This window comes from Schistocerca americana, chromosome 7 (genome assembly GCF_021461395.2).
Source record: "Schistocerca americana isolate TAMUIC-IGC-003095 chromosome 7, iqSchAmer2.1, whole genome shotgun sequence".
NCBI lineage: Eukaryota > Metazoa > Arthropoda > Insecta > Orthoptera > Acrididae > Schistocerca > Schistocerca americana.
Window position 1 is genome coordinate 311,171,183 of NC_060125.1, and position 20,347 is coordinate 311,191,529.

Sequence of the window (20,347 nt, forward strand, 5' to 3'; positions counted from 1 at the left end):
AACTCTTGAAAATATTGACAGATGGAGCACTTCTTTTTCCATAAAGACATCCTTTCAATGAACATTGAGAACATAAATACTCGTCATAGAAAGCGTGTTCAGTGTGAATTTGCCAATTGGGACAAATCTGTCAAGTCATAGCTGTTCCCTCTATTAGCAACAGGAATTGCTTCAGGCTCTATTTACTCAAAAATATAATAAATAAATAAATAAATATGACATTATTACTGCCAATAATGATGTTGCAGTTGTATGATAATAAATTACACTTGAAATGGTTGTCACAAATAAAACACGAATATTGTAGATACGCTTTTTTTTTAATTTGCTGTCTCTTTATTAAGATACAAACTGATAAAGCATACATATTATGAGAAATGAGCAGAGTATTTCTACTATACAGTCCCATGTATACACAGCTTTTCAATGATTATGTGCAAAAATCAACATAACTGCCTTTAAAGTACTTCTGTAAACAAAATCCATGCAAACAGATAACATTAAATGAATGGATAATTGTTCTTGTCATAAATCACAGTAAGCTAGATAATAATAGTCGGTAACACAGTCAGCTACAGTACGTAAAGGACACCAGTAGAAATTTTGATTTATGATTATATATAAGAATAAGAAAAGGAAGCAACAGAAATATCTAGTGGTAAAACAACATAAATGTTACCCCACCATTCTCGTCCCATGTACGATGACTAGCACATGAAAAACAATGCTGCTACATATTGGCTGCCACTTTCCTACAGGACGGACTTTACCTCTGAAACTCACTATTTTATACAGTTGGGTAAGCTGGCAGCTACTAAAGCATATCAGTAGTAGTAATCCTATAAACAAAATATCAACCTACATTCACACCAGAAACCACTAAGAGGACCCAGGTACTACAATATGGACAGGATGTCAGTTGCGGTCCATGAAGCTATCACTTTCCTAATTATGTAGTTGAGACACACTATTTAAACTACGCACTGGACATGCATTGATAGTAAACAACATATGAAGAATTTGAGTAATGTGCTGACATGGTAAGCATAAAACTGTGGAACAGTCTCCCTGTGAAAACTTCATTTGTTATTGTTGAGGACAAAAAAATTGACATATCGCTTATTTTTGAAGAGGAATGACTCTCAGTTTGTATGTGGGAATATTTCTCAAATGGAACAGTTGAACTGTTTACACATTATTGTGGGTAAAGGATATGGTATGGGTAAACATCACCATCATTGGGAAATCAATTATGAAAACTGCATGGCAGTCTATATCTCAGACACAAGAGGTGAGTGTCAAATATAAAGGTATGGGATACCAGCTGGCACTCTGCAGTGGAGCTGCACAGAGTGAACTTGAATCTGGAGACTGACAGATTTTAAAAGTAACTGTTTAATGAACCCAGTAGTATGTGACACTCTCCAACCCAGCTAGCAATCTACAGTGGAGAAAAGGTTCCACTTGGCATGACAATATTTAACTAGATGGGAAAGAAAGAACGTGTTGCCTTTCCTGTTTCACTGAAGAGAGGGTTAGGTTATATCAGATAAGAAACAGAGGTAGAGAACAACTTATAACAATGTCAGAAGAATGGGAGGAGAAAACATTAGGCTAATGGTCCATGAACACTTTTCCTGGTTCAATCCTCCATGTGAATGAAAATTTTCACTCACATCTTTATAAAGATGTTCTTGTGAATCATGAACATCCAAACACCCTATTACATTGATTCACAAAGAACAAATGTAGATTATACCTTCTGTCAAGGGTCCCCCCTATAAGCAGTTACTGCAACAATCTACCAGCATATTTCAAAGTCACTGTCACTATAATTACAGTGAGTACTGAACACAGCTGTCATGTTCAATAATATATGACAGATGCAATAATTTCACTCAACAAAGTATAATGGTCATTGAGCTTTATTATCAAAATCGAAGAAATAATTAAGCTCAAAAAAGCCACTTAAAGCTTCATAACACTACAGACTATTTGAAACGATGTATTATTTTTGTACTTTAAGTATAAAATAGTAGTAAAAATGTTCCACCAGTATTCTTTGACAGTTTCTTATCAGATGCAGTCCCCCCAGCCACTTCACCAAGTGCGCTGATATGGACAATTCACTGTGTATATTGTGCTGAAACATAATACAGGGCCTTCTCTTTAATATGAATAATTTCGCCACTAACAGTCTTTTCTTTTTTTTTTTTTTTTTTTAAAAAAAAAAAAAGGGCAATCAATTCCTGCACTGTGCAGTGATTTGCAGAATATATACTGTACTTAGATATAGATAATGCAACTGTTAATTTGGTTTAATATCAAACAACAGGATGTTACATGATTTGTTTCTCATGTTTGATGTTTCATTTCACACAATAACCTAATGTTTCAGACTAATAATTTACAGCAGAAATGTGAAATGACAGCCCTCTTTTCAACCAAAAGAATGAATTCATACGTTTCACAAATAATTTTTCAATTGAACAATTGTTTTCACAAATTACAAACCCACAGTTATACTGTACTATACAGTGCTTTGTAAACTGTGCATATATTCATTTACAATGAAGAATGAATTTTCTGAATTTATCACTACTGATGTTTGAAGAAATTGGCTGATATTTTGAATGCAGGATTTTTTTCACCCATCAAGCAGATAATATAAAATTATGGACATTATTCTAAACTGAATGTAGCTTTTAACACACTGTTTTGCATATGTAAATATTTTCACCAAAAAAGCAACACTGAGCATCAGTAAACTTTGCCATTTTCACTTATTAAAACTGTTTGACAATACACATTGTCAATCATTGATTTTCATTTTATGTTTACTTTTTCATACATTTAGTTCACAATGCGTGACAGTCTTCGAATATCACAGTTGAGAATTAAATACTTAATTAATAAATCATGCTTTACGTAGTCATCCTCAACAGGGTATTTCTTAATACAGCCTCACCATCAGAGACCGAATGTAGATGTACAATGAAATCTACACATTAGATCACTTAGAACCCTTAAGAAACGGCAGCGTTATTACAAAAATTCACCCTGTACATTACTCACACTTTATCAATATACAAGAAAGTTCATTACAATATATTAATATATAAACTATAAAACCCATAATTGAGGATAACTATTACATAAAATATATTTCTGATGCAAAGAAATAATAATCACAAAATAATATTAATGGTAATTACAAATGTATTCTACAAATTGAATATGTATGAATGAACACAATTGGTTCTCTGTTTACTGTTTCATATTCTGTTTAATTATAGCCTACAATGAAAATCTCATTTAACAATGAATCACAAATTTCAGAACATTACACACTTCTTGCAAAAAGGAAACTCAGTATATTATTGATAGTCAATGAAGAGACCTTGGCACAGAGAACTTTCAATTCAAATATACAATCTCTCCAAGGATTTGTCAAATTTCTTAGACATAACATCTCCGACAACTATCCATTTCAGAGCACAATTAACACCAACAAGAGCTATCACTACTTGCAGATGAATATGTGTGTGTTGATTCTCGTGTGATGGAGATAACATCTGCTCGGTGCAATGCTTCAGGAGACACATTGTTTTGTGCATTATTTGGTGGCATCATTGGCTTATGATTTTTTAGTTTATGTGCCAAAGTTAGAAATATGGCTTCAACATTATCACATTCACTTTCATCTCTGGCAGAAGTTTCGAAGAGCTGCAAATATAAAGCAAATATTAAAAACTCTAAAACTTGGGTTGTAAAAACTATTCACATCAATTTTTCTCAGTTTTACTGACAAAAATACAGCAAGATGGACCATGTCAAATGTTATCTTTGTAACATCCAACTACTAGGAGTATTCCTTTTTCATAAAAATTCTCTTTCCTTATCAAGAAAGACTTATGCTATCTTTTGTGCAACAGATTTGTGCAGTTAACACATTTAATATATATTTGAGGCTCTTCAGAGTTGGCAGCCAAGTTAATGTTGTCATATTTCATGATTATATTTCAATGAGATAGCTTCCCTGTCATCTTCAGATGTGCTGAACACAGACCCCAGTTGCTCACTGCCTAGACTGCAGCAAAACTGGTAAAGAAGAAAGTGCAAGGACATGATGTCAGGGATTACCTGTGTAAGAGAGAGAGGGTGGGGAGAGTACACTAAGAACAAGTCCCTGGACCATTATGGTAGCTGTGCACACCCTATAGGAACCCTGAAAAGTGACATCTAAAGGGATTCTGATGGACCCATGATACCAGCAGCTAGTGACCGGTGGATTAAAGCATGCTTTCAAAACAAAAATGAGCTTGAGATGTGAAACAGAAAGCTCACAGCAGCAATGTCAAGCTTTTGAGTTTGATTTACACCTGATTGTTAAACCAGCTACCAGAACCAAATACAGGTAGATTATCATAATGGGTACAGTGATTATTCTAAAGTTGACAAAACAAAATTGAAGAGATGGTCAGTGTCACGGACAGGAGAAAATCTCTGCTTCTGGAGATAAGTGAAAAAAGTGGAAGAAAATGGAAGAAATCTTAGATCAGACTCCACTGGTCTGGAAATGAAACAGAGTCTAAGCATGGAATTGGGACATCTACTACATAAAGACATAGATGCTTGCAATTATGTTCATTTTCTTAGTGAAAGGGTAATCAAAACTGTCCAATAAGTTGAGATATAAAACTGCGACATATTCCAAGCCAACACATCACAAATAGGACATTCAAAAGAAGAAAATGCCAAACTCCTCATAACCTGGAATTCCACATGGACTGTGAAAATCTAATAAACAGATGGTTTTACTGCACAGCGTGGCTCATAATGAACATGATATGAATACATATTGGGCTCTCGTGGGCTAGGAAGTAGAAATGCAGAGGGAGACTATCTACTGAACCTGTGAATGAAAAACAAATTGTCACTGGACAACACCTTCATCAAGGTAATGGATTCCTGTACGATAATGAGAAATAGTTAGGATGAGAAAATTGGTACAGTAATAGATTACATACTGACAAATCAAAGAGTATGGAAGAAGGTGAACTACATTAATGTCATTGCCAGTAAAGATCTACAGACTTTAAAGTATCAGTAGTATATATTGTATGGAACAAGCCTCACAGATCCCAATAAATGAATCTCAAAATTAAAATCTCACCAACATACTGAACCACCTGTATAGGTAAAATACGAGGGCAGTTCAATAAGTAATGCAACACTTTTTTTTTCTCGGCCAATTTTGGTTGAAAAAACCGGATATTTCTTGTGAAATATTTTCAAACATTCCCGCTTCGTCTCGTATAGTTTCATTGACTTCCGACAGGTGGCAGCGCTGTACGGAGCTGTTAAAATGGCGTCTGTAACGGATGTGCGTTGCAAACAACGGGCAGTGATCGAGTTTCTTTTGGCGGAAAACCAGGGCATCTCAGATATTCATAGGCGCTTGCAGAATGTCTACGGTGATCTGGCAGTGGAAAAAAGCACGGTGAGTCGTTGGGCAAAGCGTGTGTCATCATCGCCGCAAGGTCAAGCAAGACTGTCTGATCTCCCGCGTGCGGGCCGGCCGTGCACAGCTGTGACTCCTGCAATGGCGGAGCGTGCGAACACACTCGTTCGAGATGATCGACGGATCACCATCAAAAAACTCAGTGCTCAACTTAACATCTCTGTTGGTAGTGCTGTCACAATTGTTCACCAGTTGGGATATTCAAAGGTTTGTTCCCACTGGGTCCCTCGTTGTCTAACCGAACACCATAAAGAGCAAAGGAGAACCATCTGTGCGGAATTGCTTGCTCGTCATGTGGCTGAGGGTGACAATTTCTTGTCAAAGATTGTTACAGGCGATGAAACATGGGTTCATCACTTCGAACCTGAAACAAAACGGCAATCAATGGAGTGGTGCCACACCCACTCCCCTACCAAGAAAAAGTTTAAAGCCATACCCTCAGCCGGTAAAGTCATGGTTACAGTCTTCTGGGACGCTGAAGGGGTTATTCTGTTCGATGTCCTTCCCCATGGTCAAACGATCAACTCTGAAGTGTATTGTGCTACTCTTCAGAAATTGAAGAAACGACTTCAGCGTGTTCGTAGGCACAAAAATCTGAACGAACTTCTCCTTCTTCATGACAACGCAAGACCTCACACATGTCTTCGCACCCGAGAGGAGCTCACAAAACTTCAGTGGACTGTTCTTCCTCATGCACCCTACAGCCCCGATCTCGCACCGTCGGATTTCCATATGTTTGGCCCAATGAAGGACGCAATCCGTGGGAGGCACTACGCGGATGATGAAGAAGTTATTGATGCAGTACGATGTTGGCTCCGACATCGACCAGTGGAATGGTACCGTGCAGGCATACAGGCCCTCATTTCAAAGTGGCGTAAGGCCGTAGCATTGAATGGAGATTACGTTGAAAAATAGTGTTGTGTAGCTAAAAGATTGGGGAATAACCTGGTGTATTTCAATGCTGAATAAAACAACTCCTGTTTCAGAAAAAAAATGTGTTGCATTACTTATTGAACTGCCCTCGTACAAGCAAGGTGTTCACAGGATATTACCAAGAGAAGATCTACAATCAGTAAATGTAAATTGGAACACTCTGGTATTGGTTGTGGTAGGTCATGTAGAATTGGTTGTGGTAGGTACGGTACATGTAGAACATAGCTATCTGAGCTGCATATGAAAACCCAAAAGAGACAGCCTTGTAGAATGAGAATGTTGAAAAGGCCCACATAGATAAGAGACTGTCAGTTTTTAGGCTAGAAAAATTGACTTCAACAATTGGTTGTAGCTACAAGTCAGAAATACCAGAAAAATCTTGCTAGCAGGATAACACAAAATGAGAATTAAAGATTGTTATACAGTAGGGGAGTACAGAATTTCTAGTATCACAGGCTGTGAATCCCTCACTATGAGTACACAAGGGCCACAAATTTGAAAGTAATTTAGCATGAGACAGCTTATTATGCCAAACTGGCATCCCCCTGCCCCAATGCTATCTAGACTGGGCATAAAAGAATTAAGTTATGGCCTAATCTCTCCTTTATGTGATGGAGTGAAAGAAGAGTAAAAAAAAAGTTTAAAAATTACACGAACCAATGGTGATGGTCGGGCATCATCAGATCAATGGCAGGTCTCAACTGACCCTTGAGCCACGGTCTGTGTGTCATTATGAAGCACCATAGAGACCAGAAGAACTCGAAATGAATCAGAAGAAATTCCTAGTGGTAAGGTAACAAATGAAAAACTGAAATACTGTAGAAGTTTTAAAGGTATTTTGATGCTTTTCTAAACTGTAATGGAGAGAGACTCCTATGGGCAACGACCTACACAATTCTGGTCATGTAAAGGCGGGTAACTTGAAGTAGAGGGCACATGGTATCCAAAATGAGAAAGAACAGGTCTGCTGGATCCAGATGAATTCAGTGTAGAAATGATTGAAGCACCTGGGTAGATCAGGCAGCAGTGACTGTAGTGAGTTATGAACAGAATTTGAAAGAAAATGCAATACTCAATGGCTAGAAGAAAGGAGTCATTATTCAGTTATTTAAAAATGTTGACAGGAAGAAGTGCATCAATTACAGAGTTTTAAGTTTTATCCCAGAGTCTAAAAATCTGAGTCCATTCTTCAGGAAACTGTTTAATCCACACTTGATGAACAACAATATGGGCTTCAACTTCAAAGATCGACTACTGGCCCCATCTTTACAACAAGAATGCTTATGGGATGAACTGGAAGAAAAATAAAATGCTTATAATTGCTTTTCTGAACATTAAGAAAGCCAATGACCATGTACCATCAGACACATACAGAGAAGCCTGATGCATAAGAAAGACCCTCATAAATCACCACCTGAATGAACTGGTTTTACAATGTGTTCAGGTTCAAAATGGAAAGTAAGTTTTTTTTTTCACCACCTCTTCATCTTCATAATGGATGAAGGTTTAAAAGCAGTCAAAAGGAAAGATAGAACAACTAATATCTTAGTTTTTGCCAGCAGCATAATGGTTTTGCTTGAGAGCTGAGTGAGGTTACAAACCAAACTAGGCTTCTGGCATTAAGAATACACAACAAACGGGTCTTGAAATCAGAAAAACCCAGAGGGTTGATACAGTGTTGACTAAGAACTATTCAATAGTTGTTCTAAGAATTGCAATTTCCAAGTGCTGCTGTAGATGGTAGTTTTGTTACAGATACTGCAGAGGATGAGCAGGAAGCTACTGACAATGTTAGTTATTTTGCAAATGTTGTGGATAATGAAGTAGAACAGACACATTTATTTCAGAAGAATGCAGATTAGTCGACACCTTTAATGGTGACGCCTTCTCGAGAGGAGTGAGGTAAGAAGAAAAGAAAGAGAAAAAGTTGTTGTGAGGCTAATGATCATGCTGACAAGACTGAATCCTTTCAGGAATATGTACCTGAAGCTCAAGGGATTCATAAAGTTGATGATACTTGCAATGTTAAAGGCAATGCGGATAAGGACTGATCTCTGGCAGCGCGTAGTCGAACTCTGGGAGATGCTGTGCCAGTCAAAGGGGACCACTTGAAATAATAGTCACAATGGTCTATTATCATGAAAGTAGAACCACCTAAACAGCAAAAAGATAGTATGCAGACTACCTGGTGTCTTCCTCTCCCTGGGTGACTACCTTCTGTGTACATCCACCTCCCTTGTGAGTTGTGTTCGAATCTGGACTGGACCAGACCATGCTAACCTGTCGCTGCACTCTGGACCTTGTGGACCATCTTATCACTGATCATCACCTATGGCAGACAAATACCTTTGATGTCAGTCATGCTGGGGGCTACAGTTTGAGTACTGTCCTTCCATGTGCTGCATTCTGCAGCGGACCAGCAACCTGGACTAGGCTGCCATTCATTGGCCATGGCAAATGGTTTCTGCCAGCTACTGCTATCCTGCTGACATGAGCAGTGGCACTGCCTAGGCATGCTGCTGCCTGTTGTTGGCAGTTCGCTGAGCTCTGCAGCCCACTATGTCATCTCGGGGTCAAGGTCCCCCCTCCCCCAGCAGCAACCACACCTCTGCACCTAGCACGAATAAAAGTCTAATTCAATCGGGGATATCTTATTAGTGGTCCACTGCTTACTCCCAGGCACCACCACCACCACCACTCTCAACACAGGGTCAGAAAAAGAAAGCATGCCTCATCCTGACCTATGCACAGCCATTACCTCTGTGACTGTTGGGGTCACCATGCGGCCGCTTGTCAAATTTTGGGATATGGACATTTCACATAGCATATAGTACTTAAAACCATTTTATCTGCAGGACTGTGTTACACGTTTTCACTAAGAAATGAAAGTGATTTCATTTTATTTTTGGTTTATGTTCAACTCACTGTATACTAGTGATACAGCCAGTGGCATTGAGTAATAATACACGCAACATATTATGAAAGTAGCTTCAGTTTTATGGAATCTACTCTTACGTAAGTGAAACCAGTTGATGTAACCAATTCACCCACAGAGTGAACCTTCTGAAGATTGTGCTTTTGCAGTGCCCTATATGAAGTAATGCATTATACAATAGTGTGGACTTGTGGTCTTACTATGCATTCTGGAGAGAAAAGAAAGAAAGAAATCTATCAAATAAATTTAATTTATAACTTAATAGCTGAATTAGCAAATACCATATAATGAGACAATATTAAATATGTTTTATTATGAACTGTACTTATCACGTGTGGTGTCCTAATTTAGGCAAGTATACGTACTTCAGTCTACTCCTCCTCACATGGTGCATGATAAGTAGCTGATCACACATTTCAGTCTATGATTCTCTGGGAACACTTTCTTCTTGGTTTAGTTTAGTCAAGTTGATTGCATGCTAGCGTGTAGAAGTGAACAATACTTGTTGATTTTTGACTTTGTTCGGTAGTACTTCTTAATTTCTTTATTGTTTATTGAATTTTATAACTTCTAGTATATCAAATCAGATCTTTCCAGTGTACAATAGCTCAGCCTCCTGTAGCTATACTCAATTATCTCAAAATGAAAATTCTCTTGAGATTACTGTAAAATTATGAGACACAATTGATGGCCCTTACTTGCCTTCAGTGAAAGTGTCAGTACTACCAATTTACATGCATAAAAATATACTACTATGATACCAGTGTCCAATATTCCATTTTAATACAGTGGTGTTCAAAAGTAAAGCAACAAATGGAAATTTTGCAAGGCTGTGTTTATTTTGTCACAAAACAGTATAAACAGGTGATAGTACAGTAGAAACAACATAAATAATACAGAACAGAATCAACTACAACATGCATAATGTTAGACAAAAATGTTCCTTATTTTTTCACAACTTAAAAGATTTTCACACACGTTCTGACAACTGGTTAATGTGCACAGTATGGGGTTTGACCACCTCTGGCACCAATACAGGCCTGACAACAATGAGGCATGACGTGAATGTTGTCATCAACTGCATGTTGAGGCAATAATGCCCATTCTTCCTGCAGAGCTGCTCACAAGTCTTGGAGAGTGGCTGGTGGATGCTGATGTGATGCAACCCATCTCGGTAGTGCATCCCAGACATGTTCTACGGGATTCAAATCGGGAGAGCGAGCAGGCCACATCATGCATGCAATATCTCCCACTTCCAAAAGAACGTCAACCACCTTTGCTTTATGATGTCGAGCATACCGTCCATCAATATGAAGTCTGGGCCCACAGACCCCACAACAGCTGCGCACGATATCCCAAGATCTCCTCATGGTACCTGACAGCAGTTAAATCATGCTGATTTAACCATAAAATTTCATTAAGAGGTATTTGAGTGGTCAACATAATCTCTGCCCATATCATTAGGGATTCTCCTCAATATCAGTCTCTTTCCACAATGTTTGGGCCCCAAAATCATGTTCCAGATGTGAATCCATCGAGAATTACTCTCCAGACCAAACTGGGATTCATCTGTGAAAAGAACATCGCCCCACCGTTTAGCCGTCCAAGTGGCATGTTGACGGCTTCACTCTAGACATGCCCTTCCGTGAAGGACTCCAAAGGTAAACATACAGCAGGTATCCCAACAAGCCTTCTATGCAATGTTTGCCTCAATACAATACGTCCATGGGATGCTGCAAAGTCAGATGCCAGTTGCAGTGCAGTAGTGAGGCGGTACCATTGTGTCCTTACAGCCAAACAACAGTCCACTCTTTCTGATGTCACACGTGGTCGGCCCAGTCCTGGTCTCCGGAATAAAGTTTCCATCTCTATAAACTGTTGCCTCAGCTGAGAAACAACAGAATGATTCACATTAAGCCATTGGGCCACATTAGTTTGCGACTCTCCTGCCTCCATTCTTCCTATGGCCCTCCACAGCAGTGAGTCTGTAGGCGTCTTCTCTGTGCCATAACGCTACCCCACTTGATAGGTGCCCTGATGTCATTGCTGGTGCGTTTGACCGTTGATTGGAATGCCATTTTCCATGCAGAACACAATAGTAAAGACAACTGTTGACAGTTTGTATGATTATATCGTGAATTACACACAGAACAGGAAAATAGCAGTTTGTCGCTTTAATTTTGGACACCAGTGTATTTTAAAGCACTTTCTATATAACATAAAAATGTAAAATAAAATCAATTTTATGTTACACCATTCCTGTTTTACACAAATTTAGTTTTTACATGTGCCTTTTTAAAAGAACTTTTAGTTATTTCATAAATTTGTATCATGTTTTTCATTCCACAGTCACTCTACCCCATAGCACATTATTATTACATTTATAGATTTTATTTATTTATTATAGTAAATGACTGTATGCAAAACAATAAAACCTTTAATGCTACATTTGACTGCACATCTGCACTAATGCCATCTAATGACCACAGCTTGTTTTACTTAAAGCAGCCAGATCACTAAACAGTAGCACTAGTTAACGAAATTTTTGTACACAGCAACATTTGATGTGATACTGTGTATCAATGTCCTCTTAATATAGTGCGTCTCAATTTTAGATATATGCATGTAACATTTTGTGCTGTAAGATACGTACATCTTGCAATTGACTTCGTAACTGACTTCATAAATGAAACATGAGAAGTTATAAAGTTTATACAATAAAAAAGCAATCAAGACAGATAGTACATTGTCTAGTATAATTAGGACTGCTGATGCTTTTAATGATTTTATGTAATTTATTGACAAGGATTGAGGCTTGCATTTAATGTTAGTTTGAGGCATGACTGGTCATTAACCAAGGAATTTCAAGTTTTGTGGTTGTGATAACACTACCTGTAATGCCTCTGATGATCGAGTGAAATAGTTAACAGAAGCCAAGACTTTCATTGTCATCATTTGTTTTTGGTGTCCTTAATTATGTCTGGCTATTGTTCTTGCCACCGCTAAGGCTGTCATATTTTAAGCAGACTTGTGTTTGAATCTCCACAGAACCATCTTTCTCTCTCCGTACGGCATCCGTCACTCAATTGGGGGATTCTTCCTGATGACTGGGATGAATGCTTCTACAGCATGATGGATCATTTTAGAGGCATGATCCACTAAGTCCAGAACACTTTCATTTAGTACAAATGTAGAGAGTTGACCTTGCAGTACTCAGTTGGCTCTGCTTTGAAGCCATCATGGTGGCCTCCTTTCAGACATACTAATAAAAACAGGTAACTGATCATTCAAATGGATGTCATCTGAAACTCACCACTGCTCTGCACTGTTTATGGAAGGTGAACAAAGTGATAAAGCAACAGCCGAGGCTTTTTTCTTTGCTGTACTTAAGTGTGCTGATTTCCCTATACCCAGCAGTAATGGACGGAGCGTCATTTCTCATGATGCACATTAAATTATCAAAATAGGAGGAGAAAAGGCAAGGAGAGTTGATCAATGATGTCTCCTAGAGCAGCAACATCAAGTGGATTATGTGATAGAAGATGCAGCAACACACCTGTTATCTTAGATCCTTATCATTATCATCATCAAAAGCAACGATACAGAAGGAAATAAAAAAACTGCACACTGTAAAAGAACTATAAAGGAACACATCACAAAAAGCAAATTAAAAAAGAGAAGTCAGTCAGTCAGTCAGTCACTACAGAGGAGATATGTACCGCAGATGGCAACCCATTGTTGCCAGTCTCTAGCATTGCCTTCCACCACTGTGGGATCCACTTGTTTAAGGATTGTTAGTACTCAATCCTTCCATTGCATCCTTGGATATCCCCTGGGACATTTCTCAGTAGGCTGGTAAGGGAGGACTCGGTATGGGAGTGAGTCATCAACTCAAAATATGTGGCCAAATCACTGTAGCCCCTACTGCCCTAATATTTGAGCAGTGTGTGACTTTCCAAATTGCTGGTACAGGTCGTCTTCTGTTTTTAATTCCCATTTACCTTCAATGGTATTATAGACAGGTCAATAGCTATTTCGAAGTACCTTTCTCTTGAAGGCACAAGTGGCTTCTTAAGTTGCTGCTGATGTCACCCAGGTTTTACAACCATATAAAAGTACCGACTGTACAAGTGTCACGTGCAGCTGAATCTTGTTCTTCTGTGATATTAGATGTGATCGGAATAAACTGTTCAGGCTAACAACAAACTATTATTATTCGTTAATGCACTTCTTTCACCACTTCACTTTTATTATGCAGCATGGATCCCAGGTACTTTAATTCTTGAGCACATTCAAATGTATGCCCATCAACAACAATGGAAGGAAGGAGAGCTTTATAGCATGATACAACAAGATGCAGGGTGAATCAAAAACAAAGAAAAGATTTCAGTTGTTTATTACAGACAAACTATATAAAGACAGAAACACATTGTACATGTCTCTGGATAGACGAAAGTTCAAAGTTTGACACAGCTACACTGTTGATATAGCCACATGGCGACTATAATAAAAGAGAAATCATTTTGTGTGTTAGAATTTACGCAAAGTCAATCCATTGTTCAACTGCAACATGCATTCCACCACTGATTCAGCAAGAAGCCACCTCCGCACAAGCAGATTTAAGTATGGCATATAACAATTTAATGGGAGTTGGTTACATATACAATGGGAAGAGCAGTGGTTTGCCATGCACATCTGATGAAGGGGTCAAGCAGATTCAAGATGCATTCACATGGAGCCCTCAGAAGTCCACAAGATGGTTAGGCCAGGAACTTTAACATCCTCAAACAATGGTGTGGCCTGTTCTGAAATGATGCCTGCATATGATGCCTTACAAGTTGCAGTTACTGCAGCAATCGCATTCTGGCGCCCATAACAGAAGGAGCGAATTTTGCATTTCAGTTCTCCATGATACGGCAGAGGACATTTTTTCCGAATGACTTCATCTTTTTGGACAAATCAACATTTCATCTGTCAGATAAAATAAACTGCCATAATGCAAAAAATTGGGGGGTCACAGAATTCTGGCACTGACATTGAACAACAAAGAGACTCACCACAACTGAATGTGTTTTTTACCATTTCCATTCACAAGTTTATGGACTTCTCTTTTTTGTGTAGGAAACTGTGACAGGAATGACATACCTGGACAGGCTGCACAATTATTTGTTACCTCAACTTCACAGACATTCCAATGATTTCATTTTTACGCATGACGGCACGAAGCCTCACTTTCACTTTGATGTGTGACATTATCCTAAAAACACCATCCCACAATGTTAGATTGGAAGAAGTGGACAAGATATTGTTCATTGATTTTGCACTCCCAGGTCACCTGACCTCAGACCTTCAATGACAAGAGCCTTTTTTCCACCTTTGGCAGCAACTCTTCAATATCTGAGAAATCTAATTGTTGAAGATGTCAATTTAATAAACAGGGATCTGTTGATTCCTATGTGGAGTGAAATGGGCTAATGTTTCAACGTTTCTTGGGCAATGCATGTTGCTAATGTTGGGTGTATCTATCTTTCAAAGTTTGTCTGCATGAAATGTGTCCTTTATTTTTTTAATCATTCTGTATTTTATTTTATCATCATACACCACCAGACCAATTTTCTTCACATTGTGAAGTAATCGGAAAGTATCAGCATATACACAATCTGATAATACTAGTAATGGTTTGCTCCTTTCTTTGGTTGTGACTTGTTCTTTCACAGAGATTTTCTGATTTTGTTGGATGGATTTTGATTGAGAAAGAAGAGTGATTTTGCAGTGTAACTCAGATTGTGTGTTACCTAATTCTCACAGCTCTAGTTAGGAAGGAGTTTTATTTTATTGTTCTGGTTGTTGTTGAAAATGCTTTTGTAGGTACTATTGTTTCCGGAGCTGTCTAATAACTGTGTTTGCATGAGGATACAAACTTTTGTGGCTGCTTTTCATAAAGCTGATGGGCGAAAGCAAGAGGCTGTGCAGAACCTAATGGTCCTTTTCGGTTTCGGTACATGCTGCTCGCAATTTTTACTATTATTTCTTGATATTTTTCTGTTTTGTGTACACAGTACAATTCCAACTCCATGTAAGATATGCATTTGGCAAACTTAACCACATTTCTGGGGATGAACAGCATATTCTTGCTTTATCGACTTCTTTCCTATACTTTCTATAAGTTGTTTTCTCCTTGCATGCTACTGAGGTGCCATTTATGGTGTCACATTGGATTTAGTATAAAATTGGATTTAGTATAAAGTGTCTTATCTTTAGATGAACAAATCCAACACTGATGAATTCAGGAAGTAGTGATGAACTGAATGTTAAAACGAAAGCAGCAATTTTGTAGTTTTCTGCAGATTTTTTCTTCTCTATATTCTTTACCTATGTGACTTCTCCAACTCTCCACTTCTCTTGCGATTTTGTTGTGTCCATATTCATTATATCTCTGCAACCACAATGTCCTTACAGAATTTCAAGACTGTTGTGCTTTTCTGCTACTATGGGATGTTGCACAGATTTTTGGACTGCAAAAATGTAGTCCCAGGCAGAATGTAGCAGTTTCTCAGAAGAAGATATCTACATTTACATCTACATGGATACTCTGCAAATCACATTGAAGTGCCTGGCAGAGGGTTCTTCGAACCACCTTCACAATTCTCTACTATTCCAATCTCGTATAGTGTGCGGAAAGAATGAACACCTGTATCTTTCCGTACGAGCTCTGATTTCCCTTATTTTATCTTGGTGATCTTTCCTCCCTATGTAGGTTGGTGTCAACAAAATATTTTGGCATTCCGAGGAGAAAGCTGGTGATTGGAATTTCGTGAGAAGATTCCGTTGCAATGAAAAACGCCTTTCTTTTAATGATGTCCAGCCCAAATCCTGTATCATTTCTGTGACAATCTCTCCCATATTTCGCGATAATACAAAACGTGCTGCCTTTCTTTGAACTTTTCGATGACTCCGTCAGTCCTATCTGGTAAGGATTCCACACTGCGCAGCAGTATTCTAAAAGAGGATGGACGAGCATAGTGTAGGCAGTCTCCTTAGTAGGTCTGTTATATTTTAGAAGTGTCCTGCCAATAAAATGCAGTCTTTGGTTAGCCTTTCCCACAACATTTTGTATGTGTTCCTTCCAATTTAAGTTGTTCATATCATTGCATACCTTTTTTAAATTTATTTCTCCCCATGATAGTCTCTAATTGTTAATGGTACAAAATCTATATGTACATTACTTGACTTCTCTGCAATTCACACTTAAGTGCCTGGCAGATGGCTCATCAAACCACCTTCAGACTATTTCTCTAACGCTCCACTCTCCGACAGCATGTGGAGAAAAATGAACACTTAAATTTCTCTGTACAAGCTCTGCTTTCTCTTATTTTATTTTGATAATAATTTATCTCTATGTAGGTTGGCATTAATAAAATAACTTGGTTACCACATCCATGACACTCTCTCCCATATTTTGCAATAATACAAAACAAGCTGCACTTCTTTGGACTTTTTCAATGTCATCCATTAAATCTATCTGATAAAGATCCCATACACCACAGCAATATTCTAGGAGAGGACAGACAAGCATAACATAGGTAGTCTCTTTAGTAGATCTATTGCATCTTCCAAGAATTTTGCCAATAAAACACAGTTTTTGGTTTGCCTTCCCTCAATGTTATCTATATGATCATTACCATATTAGTTTTCTTAATTGTAATTACTAGGTATTTAGTTGAATTGACAGCATTTAGATTTGTGTGACTCATCATCTAACTGAACTTTAACTGGTTTCTTGAATTATAAGCACTTGGCTGCTCTTGTAAATAATTTATTTAATGACCCACCAGTTCCATAGCTTAGAAGCCACATCACCAGGTTGGATCAGTTGAATTAAAAATGTATTTGCTAAAATTGTGCTCTACTGTAGTTCCAATTAATATTGAGAAACACAGGAAATTACATATGTGTTAAATCATGACATTAAACTTGCAACATGGATGGAACTGAACATTCCTTGTGTATGAATAAATGACAAAATTAGCGATTCCTCAGGTAAGCAGAAAGCACGGGTCCATGATTCCTCAAGAGTGCCAAAGAAATTTCTTAACAACATTAAGAATTGTCAAGAAATATCCGCCCAAACTAATGTGACATAAAACCAACAATGGTTTGGATCATCCCATCAGAAATTAAAAATACTTACCATGAATCTGGAAAGGATGATAGCAGGCCACACATAACCAATTAACCATCAGATTAGAATGACTAATTGCATCATTTATTCAGAGACAAGGAATGTTTGGTCCCGTCCATGCTGCAAGTTTAATGTCATGATTTATCATGTAAGTAATTTGCTATATTTCTCCCTACTGATTGTAACTATAATAGACCACAACTGCAGCAAATACTTTTTCTAATTTAATTGATCTAACCCGATGATGTGACTTCTAAGTTATGGAACTGGTCATTAAATAAATTATTTACAAGAGCAGCTAAGCGGCTATTATTCTAGGTGTCTATTTATGGCTGCAATTGTCCCTCATACAAGATAGTGTTTAATGGGTTCCTTTTTGGTACTCATGTGGATGACCTCACACTTTTCCTTATTAGAATGAATTGTCACTTTTCACACCAAACAGATATTGTGTCCCAGTCATTTTGCAATTGGTTTTGATCTTCTGATGACTGTACTAGATGGTGAATGGCAGCAGCACCTGCAAACAATCTAAGACGGCTGCTCAAATGGTCTCCTAAATTGTTTATATAGATTAGGATCGGGGCCTCTACCACTTCTTTGGGGGATATCTGATATCACTTCAGTTTTATTCAATGACTCTGTCTCTATTACTACATACCGCGATCTTTCTGACAGGAAACCACAAATCCAGTCGCACAACTGAGAAAATTCCATAAGCACGCAATCTGATTAGAATTCTCGCATGAGGAATGGAGTCTAAAGCTTCTGGAAACCTAGAAAAAAGGAATTAATTTGAGATACTCTGTCAATAGTACTTATTACTTCGTGTGAATAAAGAGCTAATTGTGTTTCACAAGAATGATAGTTTACGAATCTGTCCAACTATTTGTCAATAGACCATTTTCTTCGAGTAATGCATGATGTTCAAACACTTATGTGTCCCAAAATCCTACTGCAAATTGACATCAGTGATATGGGCCTGTAATTCAGCACATTACTCCTATTTCCTTTCTTGATTATTGGTGTAACCTGGGCAGGTTTCCAGTCTTTACATATGGGTCTTTCATTTAGCAAGCTGTTGTATATGATTGTTAAGTATGGAGCTATTTTATAAGCATACTCTGAAAGGAACCTAACTGGCATACAATTTGTACCAAAAGACTTGGCTTTGCAATGTGACGGAAGCTGCTTCTCTCCACCGAGGTATCTACTTCTAAGTTATTCATATTGGTAGCTGTTTTTGATTTGAATTCTGGAATGTTTACTTCATCTTCTTTGGAGATGGGATTTTGGAAAACTGTGTCTAGAAACTCTCCGCTTTTGAGATATGATATTATTAGCACTGGTATCACATACTAAAGTTATAGATTGTGTCTTGCTGCTGGAGTACTTTACATATGACCAGACTCTCCTTCGATTTTCTACCACATTTCAAGACAGAGCTTTGTTGTGGAAGCTATCAAAAGCATCCTGCATTGAAGTCTGCCCCAAGTTTCAAAATTCAGTGAAACATCATCCATCTTGGAGTTCTTCATTCTTTAAAATTTGGCAAGTTTTTTTTTCATTGCTTCTTCAACAGTGTGCAAATCTGTTTTGTGTACCACAAATCAGTATCATCTTTTATTAATTTATATGGTATGAATATCACAATTGCCGCTGATACTATTTATACTATTTCTTTGAATTTAAGCCACGTCTCATCTACACTTACATAGTTCATTTGCAAGGAGTGAAGACTATTTCTGAGGAAGGCGCCAAGCACATTTTTCTCTGACCCCCCTTTTTTTGTCAGATATATTTTGCATTTGTTTTTGATGGATCTGGATGTCATGGAGCTCAGTCTTGCTACAACCAGCTTGTGGTCGTTGATACTTGTACCAGTCACGAGCTTCATATTTGCTTAGGCTTATTTTCTGTTAAGAGGTCAAGTTTGTTTTTGTAACCATTTACACTTTGAGTAGGCTCCTGAACTAACTGTTCAAAATAATTTTCAGAGAAAACATTTAATACAATTTCGGATGATGTTGTATACTTACCACTGGCTTTAAACATGTACTTTTGACAACATACCAAGGGCACATTGAAGTCATTGCCAACTGTATCTGTATGGGTGAGATACCTATTTGAAATGAGACTCAAGTTTTCTTCAAACTGTTTGGTCACTGAATCATATACGTTGAGGGGTCAGTAAAAGGAACCATTTATTAATTTATTCCGATTGTCAAGTATAATCTCTACCCATAGTAACACACAGGAACCACCTACTTCAATTTCGCTACAAGATAAACTACTTCTAACAGTGACTAGCATGTCACCACCAACAGTATTTAATCTATCCTTTCCGAACACCATTAAGACATTTGTAAAAATTTCAGCTGAACTTCTCTCCAGCTTTAGCCAGCTGTCAGTATCCATAACAATCTGAGCTTCAGTGCTTTCTATTAACCAATGGAGCTCTGGTTCTTTCCCAGCACAGCTACGACTATTTACAGCCACAGTACTGCTTGTTGCTAGGTCTATTCTCAACCTGTGTTTCCTCTGCACCCTTTGAAACAAACCCTTTCTGTACTTTCCTGAGACCCTCTAATATAAAAAACCACCCATCCACGCAAAAATTTTTTCCAATGACCCTGTATTGACTACACATCGTTACATCATGGGTAGGGGATGTGGCCTTAGGGTTGTCTGCCAACAAACGTTTAATCTCAACAGCCATACATCAAACTGGTGCACAGTTTGCCTTAAGAAATACACATGCTGTTGTTGTTGC

General features: G+C 38.0%; 1 protein-coding gene across 1 annotated transcript in view; it reads right to left on the minus strand.

Moving 5' to 3' along the window:
- Positions 1-2,241: 2,241 nt before the first annotated feature.
- Positions 2,242-20,347, minus strand: part of LOC124621889 (putative Ras-related protein Rab-33) — a 112,802-nt gene continuing 94,696 nt past the window's right edge. Inside the window, exon 4 of the mRNA XM_047147360.1 lies at positions 2,242-3,726. Coding sequence (XP_047003316.1) covers positions 3,502-3,726 — 225 coding nt within the window. The 3' untranslated portion in view covers positions 2,242-3,501. The remainder of the gene's footprint in view (positions 3,727-20,347) is intronic.